The 18389-nt window shown below is 37.1% G+C and overlaps 1 protein-coding gene and 2 pseudogenes across 1 annotated transcript in view; 2 read left to right on the top strand and 1 right to left on the bottom strand.

The window, feature by feature from the left end:
- The window catches only part of DENND5B (DENN domain containing 5B), a 213158-nt gene that overhangs the window by 67553 nt on the left and 127216 nt on the right, over positions 1–18389 (bottom strand). The window contains 1 exon segment of the mRNA XM_020975818.2: positions 7572–7713. Within this exon segment, the coding sequence (XP_020831477.1) occupies positions 7572–7713 (142 nt within the window).
- On the top strand, positions 10955–12460 carry LOC144456958 (PHD finger protein 3 pseudogene; annotated as a pseudogene).
- LOC144456946 (PHD finger protein 3 pseudogene) lies at positions 12555–13636 on the top strand (annotated as a pseudogene).

The raw sequence follows: 18389 nt of genomic DNA, 5'->3' as shown, positions 1-18389 counted from the left end.
GATTGTGTTTCCACAGTACTTGAATTGTTTCCTTCTGGCAGCTTGTAATATTTTCTCCTTGACCTGGGAACTCTGGAATTTGGCTACAATATTCCTAGGAGTTTTCCTTTGGGGATCTCTTTCAGGAGGAGATCTGTGGATTCTTTCAATTTCTATTTTGCCCTCTGGTTCTAAAATATCAGGGCAGTTTTCCTTGATAATTTCTTGAAAGATGATGTCTAGGCTCTTTTTTGATCATGGCTTTCAGATAGTCCAATAATTTTTAAATTCTCTCTCCTGGATCTATTTTCCAGGTCAGTTGTTTTTCCAATGAGATATTTCACATTGTTTTCTAATTTTTCATTCTTTTGGATTTGTTTTACAGTGTCTTGATTTCTCATAAAGTCACTGCTTCCAATTGCTCTATTCTAATTTTTAAGGAAGTATTTTCTTCAGTAATCTTTTGGACTTCCTTTTCCATTTGGCCAATTTTTCTTTTTAGGGCATTTTCTCCTCATTGGCTTTTTGGACCTCTTTTGCCATTTGGGTTAGGCTGTTTTTTAAGGTGTTATTTTCTTCAGTATTTTTTTGGGTCTCCTTTAGCAAGCTGTTGACTTGTTTTTCATGATTTTCTTGCATCACTCTCATTTCTCTTCCCAGTTTTTCCTCTACTTCCCTTACTTGCTTCTCAAAATCCCTTTTGAGCTCTTCCAAGGCCTGGGACTGATTCATATTTTTCTTGGAGGCTTTGGATGTAGGAGCTTTGACTTTGTTGTCTTCTTCTGGTTGTATATTTTGATCTTCTTTTTCACCAAAGTAAGATAATATAGTCTGACTCTTTTTGCGCTGCTTGCTCATGATCCCAGCCAATTACTTGAGTTTTAAACTCTTGTTAAGGTAAGAGTCTGCTTCCAATGTGGAGAATGTACTGTCCAAGCTTCAGGGGTTTGGTAGCTGTTTTCAGAGATACTTGTAAATTTTCAGTTCTTCCAAGGTGGTATGATAAGGGGCGAGGTGTTTACTCCTTTCCTGGCCTGTGACCACAAGTACTCCTTTCTGTCTTGTAACTGTGAGGAGGGGTTCCTCTACAGCCACTACAAGCTCCACCATGCCAGTGCTCTTCCTCATCTCAGCACTGACGCCCAGAACTGTGACCCAGATCCAAGCATGGGCAAAGCAAGAGATTCCTGCCTCAGCACTGGCAAAGAGATCCCTGCAATCCCTGTCTGATCAGCCACTGGATTCCCTCTCAGTCTGTGGGCTGGAAGCTAGGAAGCAGCTGCCCCCAGGCCATGCTCTTGGGGAATGAAGCTGACCCCCCTTTCTTTCTCAGCACTGACAGAAACAGACTTTTCCCACTGACCTTCTAAGTTGTCTTTGGCATTAGTGGGTTGAGGAGTCTGGAAACCTCCACAGCTGCCCGAGATTCAGTCCTCTGCGGCCTGCTTCAGGTTTGCTGCGGCCTGCGCGCCCACGCCACGCTGCGCTGCGCTCCCAGCCCGGTGCGATACACCTTTCTGATCAATCATCCAGGTTGTCCTGGGCTGGAAATTTGTTTCACTCTGTCTTTTTGTGTGTTCTGCTGCTTCAGAATTTGTTTAGAGCCATTTTTTATGAGTATTTGGAGGGGTTTGGAGGAGAGCTCAAGCAAGTCACTGCTTTCACTCCGCCATCTTGGCTCCGCCTCCTAAATGACGCAAATTTAAAAAAAATGCTAAAAGGTTAAAGAAAGTAGATTGCCGGGGGGCACTGAGTAATTTGTTTTTGAAAAGGGGGTGGTGGGCCAAATAAATTTGGGAACCTCTGCTCTAGACTATCACCTCTCTGCCAAGGCATATTAGATACAATTCTCAGTTTTTTGAAATTATCATTTGGCATTGCTTTGGTCAGAATTCCAGAGGTTTTCCAGAGTTGTTTTCTTTCATATTATTGTTATGACTATCACTTGAAATGTTTCTTTGGTTCTGCTAACTGCACTGTGCATGTAAGTTTTTCCATATTTCTCTGAAACCTTATTTCTCATTTCTTATGGCACAAATTCCTCACAATTTGTGATACCCACCAATGAACACTTATTTTGTTTCTCCTTCTCTGCTATAACCAGAAGTGTTGCTATAAATATTTAGTTTCATGCTGTTTGAGGGAATGGTTGAATCAATTTATAGCTCTATTAATAGTGTCCTAGTGTGCCTGCCCTTCCACAATCCCTCAACATTTGCTATTTTACTCTTTTATCATCTTTGCTAATCTGACGAGTGTAAGGTAGAACATTAAAGCTGTTACAATGTACATTTTTCTTATTAGTGAATTGGAAAATTTATATATAGTTATTTTTTCAAAATAAATTTTTATTGATAGCTTTTGTTTTTACACTGTCTAAATTCTAAGTTCTATATCCCTTTCCGTCTCCTTCCACTTGCAGAAAGTTCTCCTTTAAAACAAGGAATTTTGTTTTTAAAAAGGAAGAGAAAAAATCAGCGAATCCTATCAATACATTAAAAAAATCTAGTAATATTTTCAACGTTCCAAACTTGTGGAACATCACCTCCCCATTCTGCAAAGCAGTGAGGAGAGGAGTTTTCTTATACTTCCTTTCTGGAGCTACCTTTGTTCTTTTTAAAAAATATATGTATTTATTTTTGTTTTCAACATTCACTTTCATAAGATTTTGAGTTTTAAATTTTTGCTCCTCCTTTTCCTCTCCCCTCCCTAAGATGGCATGCAATCTGATGTAGACCATATGTTTACAATCATATTAAATATATTTCCATGTTGTAAAGAAGAATTAGAACCAAAGGGAAAAACCATGAGAAAGAAGAAACAAAAAAGAAAAAAGAGAAAATAGTGTGCAACGATCTGCATTCAGACTCCTTAGTTCTTTCTCTGAATGTCTCTAGCATTTTTCATCATGACTATTTTGGAATTGTCTTAGATTCCTTACATTGCTGAGAAGAGCTAAGTCTATCAAAGCTGGTCATCACATAATGTTACTGTTGCTGTGTACAATGTTGCCCTGGTTCTACTCACTTCCCTCAGCATCAGTTCATGCAAGTCTTTCCAGGTTTTTCTGAAGTCTGCCTGCTCATCACTTCTTATGGAACAATAGCATTCCATTACATTCATATACTATAACTTGTTCAGCCATTCCTGAATTGATGGGCATCCCCTCAATTTCCAATTCTTGGACATCACAAAAAGAGCTGCTACAAATAATTTTGTACACATGAGCCCTTTTCCCGTTTGTATGATCTCTTTGAGATACAGACCTAGAAGTGGTATTGCTGGATCAAAGGGAATGCACAGTTTTATAGCCCTTTGGGCATAGTTCCAAATTGCTCTCCAGAATGGCTGGATCAATTCAAAACTCCACCAACAATGCATTAGCATGCCAATTTTCCCACATCTTCTCCAACATTTGTCATTTCTCTTTTCTGTCATATTAGTCCCTTTGTTATGTTTGAGAACAAAGGACAAACAACAATAACTAAATATCTTAGGCTAGTCTGTGGCATGAAACTAATCAGCATTCCATTCCTAACAGCCTGTCCAAAACTGTGAGACAGCAACTGTAAGTTAATCCAAGTTCAAAGAGGATAGAATCACACACAGGTGACTTAAAAAAGAATCAAATGCTACATTATATAGTTGAGTAAAGTTTTGTTTTATTTTTTTTTTTAAAGTTTTTTTTTAAACCTAAAACTAAACCTAAGTTTAACTTGTAGAGGGGAACAAAAATAGTCTTTAGGGGGCAGCTAGGTGGCGCAGTGGATAGGGCACTGGCCCTGAAGTCAGGAGGACCTGAGTTCAAATTCATCCTCAGACCAAACACTTGACACTTACTAATTGTATGACCCTGGGCAAGTCACTTAACCTCAATTGCCAAAAAAAAATAGTCTTTACTTTTCTTTGCACTTTTTTGTACAATATAACCTTGGGACATTGGTGAAAAGAAAATCAAGTGCCATTTAACTGTTCTTTAGCAATAGTATATTAAACTGTGAGATGAAAAACACCATGTTTGAAAAACATTTTTCATGAGCTACCCCATTATTGGCCAAATAATTAGATGAGTCTCTGGGTTTAGAATATGTCACTTTACTTTTTTAAAGGTGTCTATTTTACGGGTTCCCTAATTTTCCTTTTGAAAATTTGTGTGACTCTCCTAATGAATAAATGATCAAAGCACATGAATAAATAATTATCAAAGAAAGTACTACAAACTATTCACAATTTTATAAAAGACCATGCCAAATCTCTAATAAAAAATGCAAATCCAAATGATTCTGAAGTTTCATTGAAAATAGCAAGGATGGAAAGTCAATGTTGAAGATACTGAAAAAGAAATGGGAACATTACTATAGTAGAGTTATGAATTAGACTAACCAATATAGAAAACAATAAGCTTTAACAAAGTCAATAAGTTGTCAATACCCTTTGATTAAAAAATCCTACTCTGATGATGTCAAAGAAAAAAGTTTCCATATACACCAAAATATTCAAAGCAGCATTTTTTTTTGTGGTAGCAAAGAATGAGAAAGCAAATATCCATCTCCTGGAAAGTGATTAAACAAATTATGGCATCTAAATGTAATAGAATACTTACTATGCCATAAGAAACAATGTGTATTAAAAGTTTGAAGAAGAATGGGGAGATTTATATAACTTGATTCAGACTGAAGTAACCAGATAGAGAATGATTAAAATATAAATGGCAAAAACAGAAACAATTAAAATGAATGCTGTTTAATTATAACCAAGAAGCTTGAACCTTGAGAAGAGCTGAAAAAATGTATTTTTGCCCTCCATTACAGAGGTGAGTTAATATGAGTGTGAAATATTGCATATTCTGTCACATGAGGATGGCAAATTAATTTCTTTTTCTTTTCTTTCTTTTTTTTTTTTTAACAAGGGATGGTTTGCTTGGGAGGGGAGGAAAAAGGAAAAAGATTATATTGTAAATCTGACCCTTCTTGAAAGTCTTGCAGACATTATTCTATTTCAGGCCCTCTTCATCTCTCTCTCTCTGAAGCTTTTGCAATGGTCTAATTGATCTCCCTGCCTCAAGACTCTCTCCATTCTAATGAATTCTCCACGCAGCTGCCAAAATGATTTTCTTTAGACAGAGCTCTGACCATACCACTCAATAAACTCCAATGGTTTCCTATTTTCTCTAAAATAAAGAAAAACTCTAGCCAAACTCCTCTTCGGCTTTTAAACCTCTTTTCACAATCTGGCCATAATGTATCTTTCCATCCTCATTAGAAATTACCCTCCTTCTTGCCCTCTACTGAACAGCCAAATTGGCCTTCTCTCTGTTGCTCACACAGGGTATTCTACCTTTTGTCTACGTACTTTGTGCTGGCGTTCCCCCATTCCTTGAATATACCCCTCTTCACTTCTACCTTATACAATCACTCTCTTCCTTCAAGATGCAGTTCAGACACCACCCTTTACATGAAGCCTTTCCTCAACTGTTAGTGTTCTCCCTCCCTAAATATCTTTTATGTATTTTGTATTTATTTGGTATACATTTATCCTATATCTACTTAATGATGTACATGCTATTTCCTCTGATAGAATACAGGTCTTGTAAGTAAGGATTGTTTCAGTTTTTTGCACCTGTATCTTCCATGCCTAGCACAGTGCCTAAACACACCCAGTATTTAATAAATATCTGGTAATAGACTGATAAATGAAGGTGATGTAAAAACCAAAGGTATCAATCAAAAGTAGATGTAAAATTAAGTACCTTGGGTGGCTTTGGACCATGTCACACCCATTGTGCTTAAATTGCCCAATAATTCCCCCTTTTTTTTGGTTATTTTCTATTTCTTTTTCACCTTATTAGACCTTAGTACTACTTTCCAGGTAGTAAGAGATATCACAGGATCTGAGTGCTAAAAGGGATCTTAGAGCTCCTATCCAATTCAATTTAATTGTTTATATAATGAAAGAGCACTGGAAATGGTCTAGATATACAGAATGAGATATGCAATTTCAAACATGGTCAACATGTTGGTTCGTTTAGCCTGACTATACTTGTTAGAAGGGCAGGATTCCTGAGGAGGAGCTATTTAATGAGGGAGTGTTGCTGTTCAGTGGTTCAGTAGTATCTGACTCTTTGTGACCTCATGGACTACACTGTCATGGGGTTTTCTTGGCAAGGTTACTGGAGTGGTTTGTCATTTTCTTCCACAGTGGATTAAGGCAAACAGAGTTTAAGTGATCTGTCCAGGGTCACCAGCTAGAAAGTGTCTGAGTCTGGATTTGAACTCAGGTCTTCCTGACTTCCTGACTTCAGGCCCAGTGCTCTGGGCACTGAGCCATCTAGCTGCCTTTTTTTTTTTATAAGTAGCGTTTGATTCTTTGGGACCCTATATAGAGTTTTCTTGGCAAAGATACAGGAGTGGTTTTCCATTTCCTTCTCCAGCTCATTTTACAGATGAAGAAACTGTGGCAAACAGGGTAAGTGACTTGCCCAGGGTCACATAGCTAGTAAGTAACTGAGGTCACATTTGAACTCAGTTTCTCCACTATATTATCTAGCTGTCCCCAAGAAGGAACTAGTTAGTGGGAAATGACAGATTAAAAAAAGAGAGAACATACAAGAAAAACATACAGAAGAAAACAAGTTCAGATAGGTACATAAACAGGGCAATTTTATTTCTACCCAATAACATTTAACATACATTTTAAAAAATAAATTATGTAACAGAAATTCATGATTTCATATATATTCCTATTTCATATTCTTTTCTCATGCGTTTCTTGTGTTTTTTATGATTGTTCATAATAAAATAAATAATTTTTTTTAATTAAGTAAGAAGGCACTGGACTTGGAGCCCGAAAATCTAGGTTCCCTCATGTCCCACTATGTCTTAGTCAAGTCACTTACCTCTCTGAGCTTCAATAAAATGCTATGAGTTATTGTGCAGATGTGGGAACCAGGCCATGGAGGTGATATGACTTGCATAAACTAACAGTGAAGCCAAAATTAGAACTTAGTTACTCCTGACTTCTAATCTACCCCACACTCTGTACACTCTGAAAAGGTAGTTGCTGGGACTAATAGCATCCTTTAGTTTCTTCTTGGTAACCAGCCTGTTAAACACTGATCTTTTAAACAAACATTTATAGTTATCTAAAAAACAAGTAAAGCCACAAATAAAAAGACAGTAGCCTTGGATTCTACCACTTTTATATCTGAATGCCGTCATCTATCATAAGAGATAAGGATGCTTCAGAGTTCCCTTATTTATTTTTTTGGTAAACTTATAAATTTACTGATGGTATTTAACTAATAACCAAAGTCAATCAAAGCAATCTATGGCTATGCTATTTCAAACAATATGTTATTTTTAAAAAGATGAACATTATTAAGGGCCTGCCTGTTCTGATTTATTCTACTGCAGAATAAGAAATCAAGCAATGCTCAGGTTAAATCCAATTTTATCTTCCAAATTTACATTTAATGTGAAAGTTGAACACAGTTGATGGATTTCACTTTCACAGTGTAATCCATGTCTGAAATTCAGAGCCTCATGTTCTTCAATTATTACTTAATATAACTCTTTAATCCAGTAGGTACTTACTTATTGTTGGTTGTCAGGACATCAGCCTGCAACTTTGGAAAGAACCCTTGTTCATATTTGCCTTGACCAATCTTCATGTCAAGTAAATGGGGATGGATGGCAGAGTGATCCATCTTCATTAGTCGCTGCTCAATGGATTGGGCTGCAAATAAAATATATAAGCCATTAACATTTTTCATTAAAAATGCTTCTTCTCTCTACTCCATTATAAGGAAAAGACAGGTATTTTTATTGGCCTATAAGAAGACAAAAGCAGGTCCAATCATGTCACACCCCTACTCAGTAAATAGCAATATCTTCCTATAGCTTCAGGATCAAACACAAAATCCTCTGTTTAGCATTCAAAGTCTTTCACAAACCTAGCCCCCTCCTGCCTTTCCAGTCTTTTTACACCTTATTCCCTACCACATACTTTTTGATTCAATGACACTGGCCTCCTTGCTATTCATGAACTAGATACTCCATCTCTTAGTTCCAGGCATTTTTTCTTACTGTAATGCTCTCTTTCCTCATCTCTGCCTACTGGCTTTCCTGGTATCCTTTAAGTCTCAACTAAAATTCCATCTTCTAGGTAACCTTTCCCAACCTCTCTTAATTCTACTGCTTTCCCTCTTTTAGTTATTTCCTATTCATTCTGTGCAAAGCTTGTATGTGAATATAGTTTGCTTGTCTCTCTCATTAGATTGTGACCTCCTTAAGGGCAGGGACTATCTTTTGCCTCTTTTTGTATCCCCAGCATTTAGCATAGTGCCTGGCACATAGTAGGCACTTAATAAGTGTTTATTGACTGAGATAATTTTTTATTCAATATTTCACTGTTCCTAATCATTAGTATGCTTATAGAAGATCTATGGTTATCGATCCTATGTTTATAACTGTCCAGGGAAGGAAAGTCATAAACAACAACCCCACTCAGAATTTTATTAAATTTTCTTTCTGTCCTAGCCCTACATGTCAAAGACAGCCATCTAGTTTTATTCCTTCCTTATTCTCAGTGTAGAAGGAAAATAACTGGCCATTTTCCTTTATATAATAAACTTATATCATTTAAAGAACTTATTCCTAGAAGGGTTTTATATGACAAAGTGAGGAGGAAGTATATAGGAGACAACCAGTGCAAAGGCACTAAGATAGGAGATAAGAGTACAATGTGTGAGGAACAAGCAAGAAGACCATTTTAGCTGTACAGTAGAGGTCAGGAAAAAGAGTAAAGTATAACAAAGCTAGAAAGATTGGCTGGACCCTGGTTGTATAGGACTTTAAAAATCCAATGAAGGAATTTCTATTTTATGCTATGGGCAATAGGGAGCCTCTGGAGTTTACTGAGTAGGAGAATGACGTGGTCATACCTGTAGTTTAGGAGAATCACTTTGGTAGCTAGTTGTGCAAAAAATGAATTAGAGGAGGTAAAGCCAAAAAGGTGGAATGGTAGGAAGCAATGGAGTTAGCTCTCCTCGACAAACTCCTTCAAACAGATCTAGAAAATACACTAGAGGGGCAGCTAGGTGGCGCAGTGGATAGAGCACCGGCCCCAAAGTCAGGAGGACCTGAGTTCAAATGTGTCCTCAGACTAAACACTTGACACTTACTAGCTGTGTGATCCTAGGCAAGTCACTTAACCCCAAATGCTTAAAAAAAATACACTAGACTAAATTGAGATGGAGAAGTCTAGAAAAAAATCAGAGTGAGTCATTTATTTAGCTTAGATCAGCATAGAGAGACAGTGAAAAAAGTCTATGGACAATAGAGAAAAGGTCTGGACAGGAGTATGCTGCACATGAGCACTTTTGTTTTTGTTTTTGCTTTTGTTTTTTGGTTGGGCAATGGGGGTTAAGTGACTCGCCCAGGGTCACACAGCTAGTAAGTATTATGTGTCTGAGCCAGATTTGAACTCAGGTCCTCCTGAATCCAGGGCCAGTGCTCTATCCACTGTGCCACCTAGCTGCCCCATGCACATGAGCACTTTAACACCTGGGGGAGGCTGTGCACAAGGGCAAACGGAGGTTGTAGACTGTTTAGGGCACATGCAGACCCATACCAGGTCACCACGCTGTAGATAGGTATGAACTGTAAGCTTTGTCACACGCTACCCAATTCTGGGTCACAGATTCAGGGCAGAGTAAGAAGAGGACCTGTGCAAGGGAATGGCATTCCCAAGTAGGGAGGTACTGAAAAAGGAGGAAGTTCAGAAGGCAGCAGCAAGCAGGAACCAGAGGCCAAAGGGGAGCCTACAGTTCTGACACTTTGAACCAATAGAGCTTTCCTGTTAGCTGACAGGGGCTAAATCTAGCAGCAATCTATTCTTGTATAGACCCAAACCCAGGATAGGAATTTGGAGAGCTCATACCACAGGAGCAGTAAACAGACTTTGCTCTGAATCAGATCACTTTGGGAGCACTGAAAGCTTGCAGGCTAGTCTACCCCTTAAATCCAGGAATAATACAACACTTAATACCCATAGAAAGTAGCAATAAGACCAGCCCAGACCTTCCCTTCAGAATTATGGAAGAGCCAAGCCCTAACATCAAGTCTAAAGTTAGGAAGAAGGCTAGAAGAATGGGCAAACACAAAAAAACCCCTCACCATAATGAACTATTTTGATGGTAGAAATGCTTAAGACACAAACACAGGAGAGAATGACTACAAAAGCAAAGCGTCAAAGAAAAACTCGGCTTGGGCACAAACTTGACTATGCTATCTGGAAGAGATGAAACGTTAAAAAAATAGAGTTTAAAAAGTTTTTTGTAAATGTAATGGGAGCACTTAAGAGAAAAATGGAAAAGAGCTGTGGAAAAAAAATAATTGGAAAGGAAAATAAAATGAAAAAAGGAAAGCTTGGCACAAGAGATACAAAACCTAGCCCAAGGCATAAACCTCCTGAAATCTAAAACAGATCAAATGGAAGCCAATGACCACAAAAAACAACTAGAAATAATTTTTAAGTCCAAAAAGTAGGACAAAATGTAAAGCAGCAATAACAACTGACCTGAAAAACAGATTGAGGAGAAAAAATTTAAGAATCTCTGGACTATCTGAATGATATGACACCCCCTCCCCCAAAAAGGAGCCTAGACATCGTATTTCAAGAAATCTTAAAGGAAAACTGCTCAGATCTCTTAGAACCAGAAGGCAAAGTAGAAGCAGAAAGAATCCACTAGTCTTCTGAAAGAAACCCCAAAACTGAAAACTCCCAGGAATATCATAGCCAAAATCCAGAATTTCCAGGTTTAAAAAAAAATACTCAAGCAGCCAGAAAAAAAGAATTGAAGTTCTGAGGAGCCAGTCAGGATTTCACAAGATTTAGCAGCCACCACTACAAAGGATAAGAGAACTTGGAATATGATATTCCAGAAGTCAAAGGATATATGCAATTATCAGCAACAATGAAAACTAATACTCATGTAGAGGAAGATACAGAATATTTAGGTTTAGAACCCATCAAGGAGGACAAACTAAAAGTAAAAAAAAAAGCTGAGAAGAACCTTCTGCTATAACAAAGAAGTAGTAAAAGATTTTCTCTGGAAGAACCTCTGTTGTTTATTCCAGATAACACAATCTACTGTAAAATGAGAAGGCTCAAAACACATTTCTTCATCTGAAAACAAATATATGTAGGCTCCCAGGAAGCAAGATAAAGGACAGCCAAAAATAATTTACCCAGCAAAACTGAATATAATGCTAAAGAAAAATGACAAAGAAAAAAATGGACCTTTAATGAAACAGTGGATGATACATGGTGTGTGTGTGTGTGTGTGTGTGTGTGTGTGTGTGTGTGAGGGGTTAAGAGGTGAGCTGAAAAATCAAGAAAGGCCTGGTAGGAAGGGGTTCCTGAGCTATGTTCTGAAGGGAGTTTGGGAGCATAGCCTCAAGGTGATTTAAGGATCCAACCGGAGAATGAAGTCTGTGACGATTTTAGTACAAGTCAGAATGTCTTAGAGGACTCACTGAAGAACACGCTCAGCGATGAGGATCCTGTGCTAGGATCTGTGAGTAACCAGTTCTGTTTGCCTGTTTTGGATAGCAACGATCCCAATTTCCAGATACCTTCAACTTTCTATGGGTATTAAGTGTTGTATTATTCCTGGATTTAAGGGGGTGTCATATCATTCAGATAGTCCAGAGATGTCCAGAGAAGGAGTTGTTAAAGAAAGTGGTAATGATACCATTGATGAAGGGGTAGGCTCTTCCATAATTCTGAAGGGAAGGTCTGGGCTGGTCTTATTGCTACTTTCTATGGGTATTAAGTGTTGTATTATTCCTGGATTTAAGGGGGTGTCATATCATTCAGATAGTCCAGAGATGTCCAGAGAAGGAGTTGTTAAAGAAAGTGGTAATGATACCATTGATGAAGAACTTATTTTGCCTACCAGAAATCAAAGGGACAAAGTGGAAGAAATTTCAGTCAGATCACCAAGAAAATTGCCTCGTTTAATGGCACAAGAACAAGTACGAAGTTTGCAACAAAACCCTATAGCGAAGCACTTAAATACAACACTTTTAACTAATTCAGAGAGAGCAGCTGTCAAGAATGCATCTATAAAAAAACAACCAGGAGTCAGACTACTGGACAGGTGTCAAAACAAGGAAGATGGTGTTTGTACAACAGCTAAACAGAAGTTAAAAGTAGTTGACATACTGGGTTAAACAGAAGAGGTACCTGAAATGACAATAGTTTTTCAAGTCATTCAGCAGCATCACCTTATCATGAACTTAAGGATGAAGTCAAACTAGATATTAAACATAAATGTAACAAAGGAGAAACAGCCATGTCATCCCATTCATTAATTACTCCTCACCTGTCAGAGACTTGTAGTACTGAAGAAAAAGAAGAAAGTAAAACCAAGAGCAGCAGTCCAGTATTTTTTAAGCTTTTATCCTATTGCCAATAAAACAGGTAAAACTAATCTCAAAGGAAAGGATTCTAATGGAAGTATTGCCGATACATCAAAGGAAACCTTAAAATTTTCCAGAGAGAGTGATGAAATGGAGGTAGCAGAGGCTGCTGCTACCTCATCTGATGTTGCTGCTTGTTCAACTCCAAACAATATAGAAAAGAACAGTGTGGTTCTATCCAATTCTGTTGTTGAGATTACTGAATGTAATACAGAATTACAGGATGCTATGGGGACTGTTGTTAAAGCTATATCATTACTTCAAGAAACTACAAACCTTTTGGGTAATCTTAAAGAGGCAGATATTAAAGTATCTGATGAACACTCAGATATTATGGAATTTAATGAAACTGATTTAAAAAGCAGTGATTTAGAAAACAGTATCTGTGGTCTTTCTGACCACAGTCCATAACAGTATGCTGAAAATATTAAAATAATATCTCATGAAATAGGAGAAATTCAAGATGACAGAAATAGCCAGTCTAGTAATATTTTTAAATTAGATTGTAAGAATGCTAAGTCCAAGAACATTAAATCTCTGATTCAGTCTGAGCAAAACATAGCTACAGGTACTCAGAAAAAAGTTGTTTCAGCAAAATGAGAAATTCATAGCAAAACTAGAATTGGAGTTAAAAGTATTATAAGGTATGCTGAGGAACCTTGGCAAAATTTTTGTAAGCCAGTTAAAGAAAAAAACCAAGTTGATAAAAATGTGAAATCACAAAGTAGCAGTCCAGATATCAAATCTGTTAATAACCAAACACATATAACATTGGAAAAAGGGTCACAGGCTCAGACCTCTAAATTATTGACTCACTCTTTGAGTGACAAAATGCATGCCCATCCAGGTTGCTCTTCTAAAGAATTTTACTATATGACTTCAACCCATACTGGACATTTGCAACATTCCAACCAGAAACAAATCCATAAGCAACAGCCATTATCAGCAACAATGAAAACTAACAGTAATGTAAAGGAAGATATAGAATATTTAGGTTTAGAACCTATCAAGGAAGATAAACTGAAAGCTAAAAAATAAAAAAGCTGAGAAGAACCTTCAGCTACACCAAAGAAGTAGTGAAAGACTTTCTCTGGATGAACCTCTATTGTTCATTCCAGATAACACAATCTACTATAAAAAGAGAAGGCTCAAAACACATCTCTTCATTGTAGGCTCCCAGAAAGCAGTGTGGTTTTTGTAAAAACAAAACAAAACAAAACATACAAACAAAAAAAGCTTGGCAGCAGATGTGTGTGTGTGTGTGTGTGTGTGTGTGTGTGTGTGTGTGTGTGTGTGTAGGTTGTGCACATTTAAGAAAAAAATGTTTTGGGTGGGGAATCATTGTATGATAATTTATTCCTCTATGTATAAAGAAGTACTTTCGAAGTTTTTGTCAAATCAAAAAATTTAACTCAACTGTGTTAATAAAAAGACTGCCCATAGTTTTGCCATCTTTGAGAGTTTTCTGAAAAGGTAATATTACTACATCATCCAATTTATATATATAAATATTTTGTTATAAACATTTAGGAAATGTTTTTTAGTTTCTAGGCATCAGAAGATTCCAACTTAAGACCCATCAATATGAATGCCACACAACTTTCGGCATCTAACACATACATTTTTGTGTTATTTGGCTCAAAAATCACTAGTCAAAAAAGTAAAGTATGTAATGGAAATTCTAAACATTATGTATCATTAAAAAGACTGTGTCAAGTGAAACATAACCATTCCCTAGGACAACTATCATGTTTTATAAACACTAAATTTGAATTTTGTAATAAAATTTGTAATTACTCTGGCAGCTTTAAAGAAAAAAAAAAGGAAATAGTGGTAAGCATTCCTAACCAAAGTTGTGAAGAAACTTTTGAAGTTCAAATGCAAGAGTACCAGAGAAACAAAAAGATAAATATGGATGAACAATGATAAAGGACTAAACTGTTTATATTCAAATATGGAAAGATGAAACATATGTCCTCTTTGAACCCTATCACCCTCAGAGGTTATAGAGAGAATCCAATTAGATAAGGCCTAGGAGTACTTTTGTTATATCTTGATGATTTAAGAATGAAAAGAGAAGGGAAGAGGAGTGAACCAAGGGATGTGGGGAAGGGAAAAGAATGTTAGGTGAAAATATCTCACATTATCAGGGTATGTAAGTAGACATATATACAAACAATGAAGAGAGGTTAGTGGGAAGCAGCTAACATTTGAACCTTATTCTCATCTGAACTGGTCAAAAGAAAGAATACACACACACACACACAGAGTTGGATGTAGAAATACATTTCACTTTACAGGGAAATAGGAAGGATAGAATGGAGGAAAAATCACTGCAGGGAGGGTAGACAGAGGGAGGAATCAGCTAGGTGGCACAGCAGAAACGAGTGCTGGCCTAGGAGTTAGGAGAACCTGAGTTCAAATCTGGCCTTACTAGCTGTGTGACCCTGGGCAAGTCACTTAACCCTGTTCTCCTGTTTCCTCATCTGTAAAATGAGTTGGAGAGTCAGACATATCTGAGAAATGATTGAAGAACAATGGAACTCAATAGAAATAGTAAAGTTATAATGATAGGTTTTGAGGGGAAAGTAATGAAGTTTTTTTGGATCTGATGTGTTTGAGACATATATGACATCTAGTTTGAAAGGTTCAATAGGTAGCTAGTAATATGTAACAATGGCTCAAGGAAAAGACTGGTGTTGGATATACAGAGCTGTGAGCCATCAGCATAGAGATGATAACTAAATCCAATGGAGCTGATGAAGTTATCTATATAAAGTGTGTTGGGAAAGAAAAAAAGAGGGTCCAGGAATTGGCTCTATACATAATTAGGGGGTATGATATGGATGATAAGCCAGCAAAGGAGATGGAGAAGGGGTGATAAGACAAGTCAAACACCATGGTATGTTATTTATTTTTCTGTTTATATATTGTAACAAACAGTAGCAACAATAACATTCTTTTTTTTTTGGGTGAGGCATTTGGGGTTAAGTGCCCAGGGTCACACAGCTAGTAAGCATCAAGTGTCCGAGGCAGCATTTGAACTCAAGTCCTCCTGACTCTAGGGCCGGTGTTCTATCACCTGTGCCACCTAGCTGCTCCTAACAATAACATTCTGGAAAGTGGGGACTGCTTTCCATTTTTATCTTTGTATCCCCAGTGCCTAGTATATTATAGATTATTGTTTCTTGAAATGAATTAATTGAATTAAAGACAATGGTTTTACTTGTTGAACTTTGTCAAAATTAGAAGAGTGATACTGGCTTAAAGAGTCATTTACGTCAACTCATGTACAAAAGTAACCACACATGCTGGGCAGTATAATTGATTTCATTCACTTTATTACCTACCATAAGGCAAGTCCCAACAATGTTTGTGGGTCATTATCGGGCTACCAAGATACTTTCAGAAGTTCAAAGACCTGTAAAGTTATATGAAAAAGGCATCTGCATAGCATATCAATTAAATACTCTAAGTTTCTAGAAATTAATTGCTTATTTGCAAAAGATCATTTACCTAATTAGTAGGAGGTTAACTACTTATGCACCCTGGGTCTACATAAGGAAAATAGGAAAAGTCAAGCAAATAAGAGGCAAAAGTAAGTGACATAATCTGAGTTAATTATCTGTCTTTTCTTTTCATCAGAATCAATTACATTCAAGTGGCCTCTGCATGTACTATTATTCGGGATAAAAGGAGGGACTAGGTGGTGTTAGGAATAACTTTTGTTAGGAAAAAACAAAAGACTCCCAAGGTAGATGAGGCAAGTTCATTTATTATATGTTCTTGCAAGAAGTGGGTGTGCTGCTAGAGGCAGACAAACCCTACAGAAGCAAAAGCAAGCAGTTACACTCAGGCAAGGTCCCTCCCTCTACATACAACATTGTGCCTAAAATTGTGTTAATCCTTCCCCCAGGGAGGAGAAGATAATATTTGTAGACTCATTAAGCACAGGCAGTTTGAGCAATTTGTAACTTTTGTCCTATTTTCAGCACTTTTAACCACACTACTAGTTTTGAAAAACAATTCTAAGTAAAACTGCTCCTTTCACACCTATATTGGACTTTAAGACCACTTCCTCTACATCTGCAGAAACATAATTTCTTATACCTTACAAGTCCCCCTCTTTCTTCTCCCTAAAGATTATGTTTCCACACAATTTCTATTTCTCCCTTAAAGTCTATCTTTAAAGTCTCTTAGTAACTCTAAACATTGTTTTTCCTTTACATCCTTTTGCGTGGATAGCTTCCTTCTCAAAACCATCATTTGGGCTCCCTTTCCTCCTACTTGCATCTTCTCCACCATTCTGGTACAAATCAAAAGGGGGCAGTCCCCTTAGTAAGTACCAAGAGTAATGATAAATTGCCATTTAAGGCTTCAGAAGTCTCTTCTCAAACAGCTGTCTGGTGTTCTGGATATATCCGGTGAAGTTTTCTGTTCTAAATGCTATTCACGCAGTGTCCAGCAGACTTTCCTCTTTCTTGTGTTCACTCTCTTAAAAGACTGATCTTAACACAATTTTTAAATTACCTTGCCAATAACCAGGGTAAATAATGAAAGTTAACTCAACTCTTATGTCTCCATAATCATAAGATCAATAATTGGAATGTTGGCCAATTATCACGTTTAAGACACTCAAATTGAAAAGTAACAGAAAAACTAGAACCTAGTCTTACATTTCGCATTACTTCTAGTTTTACACCTTGCATTAATTGCAGTTTTTTTTCTTTTTCATATTCCCCCATCAGAAGGATGCGATTCCTCTGAGGAACTAATGACAGACTCCAATACACACATAATCAATTTAAAAACAGTACATATCAAGTAATAAGACAATTCCAACTTCTGGTCTTTTAACATTAACTAATTGTAACAAACTGAGACAATTTTGATACAGAATAATATCCTAGTTTCACAAGCTCCTGGCCTAATTATCCCCATACTAATTATGAGGAATTAAAGGACTCTAACTTACATAGGAATACTTAATTCCAAAACTCCAGACCAAATAGCTCAGCCTTACATTTGCATCTTACTACAATAACCTCAGATGTTCCAGAATCAATCTATTATTTAATAGATTTAATATTGTGTTTACAATACCTTTTGATTATAGAAATTTGCTATCAAAGAATAGGGACATAACTAAAGTAAGGGAACAATGCTTCCCTAACTTCATGTCAATTCCAGGCAGGAGTTACATAATGGCCAACTGCACTGAGCCAGGCTTAAAGTCTGCCAGGTGTCATGGCAGGGAAATTGAGTCAGGAGAATCCTACCTCAGCCATGCGGAAAAGTTGTTTTCCTGACCTTCCCACAAGAACACCCTCTGCAGTTCATAGATGCAGCTCACAGACCTCTCACAGGGTTGCTGGCACCGTGGGTCAGTAGCTCAATGAGTTCTGTGATAACCATACCTGGAGTTAGACTCCGAATAATAGTTCATTAACAGCCCCAAAGATCTTGGATAGCAAATTTCCATCATCAAGGTTTCAGGTGTGACTATAATCTCACATTAGCTAGGGAACATCTCTAAAGTGAGCCCTAAGTAGTTTGCATGCATTCCTACACATGTTCCAGTTCCTGATTAAATAACATCCTAAGTAAAATCAAATTTCCATTAAAATCCCAAGTTGCTACTCTAATAGAGAAGTTCAAACACTAATTCTAACCCTTGCTAGGCCATGGAATGAATTCAAATCAAAACAGCAAAGATTTTCCCTACTTACAACTTATTACAATAGCTGCTTTAGTATTAATACCTCCTTCTGATGCTGCTCCCATTAAGTTGCTGACCTTGACTCTGTTTCTCAGAAAGCACCCATTAAGACCAGTCCAAGGACATAACAAACCTAGGAACTACAAACCTAGGAAAACAAACTCAAAATTCACAGTAGTTTTGGACATAATTGTCAAATTATTACT

Source organism: Phascolarctos cinereus, unplaced genomic scaffold (assembly GCF_003287225.1).
Source record: "Phascolarctos cinereus isolate Bilbo 61053 unplaced genomic scaffold, phaCin_HiC Scaffold_1;HRSCAF=81, whole genome shotgun sequence".
Taxonomy (NCBI): domain Eukaryota; kingdom Metazoa; phylum Chordata; class Mammalia; order Diprotodontia; family Phascolarctidae; genus Phascolarctos; species Phascolarctos cinereus.
This window is presented reverse-complemented; position numbering and strand designations above follow the sequence as displayed.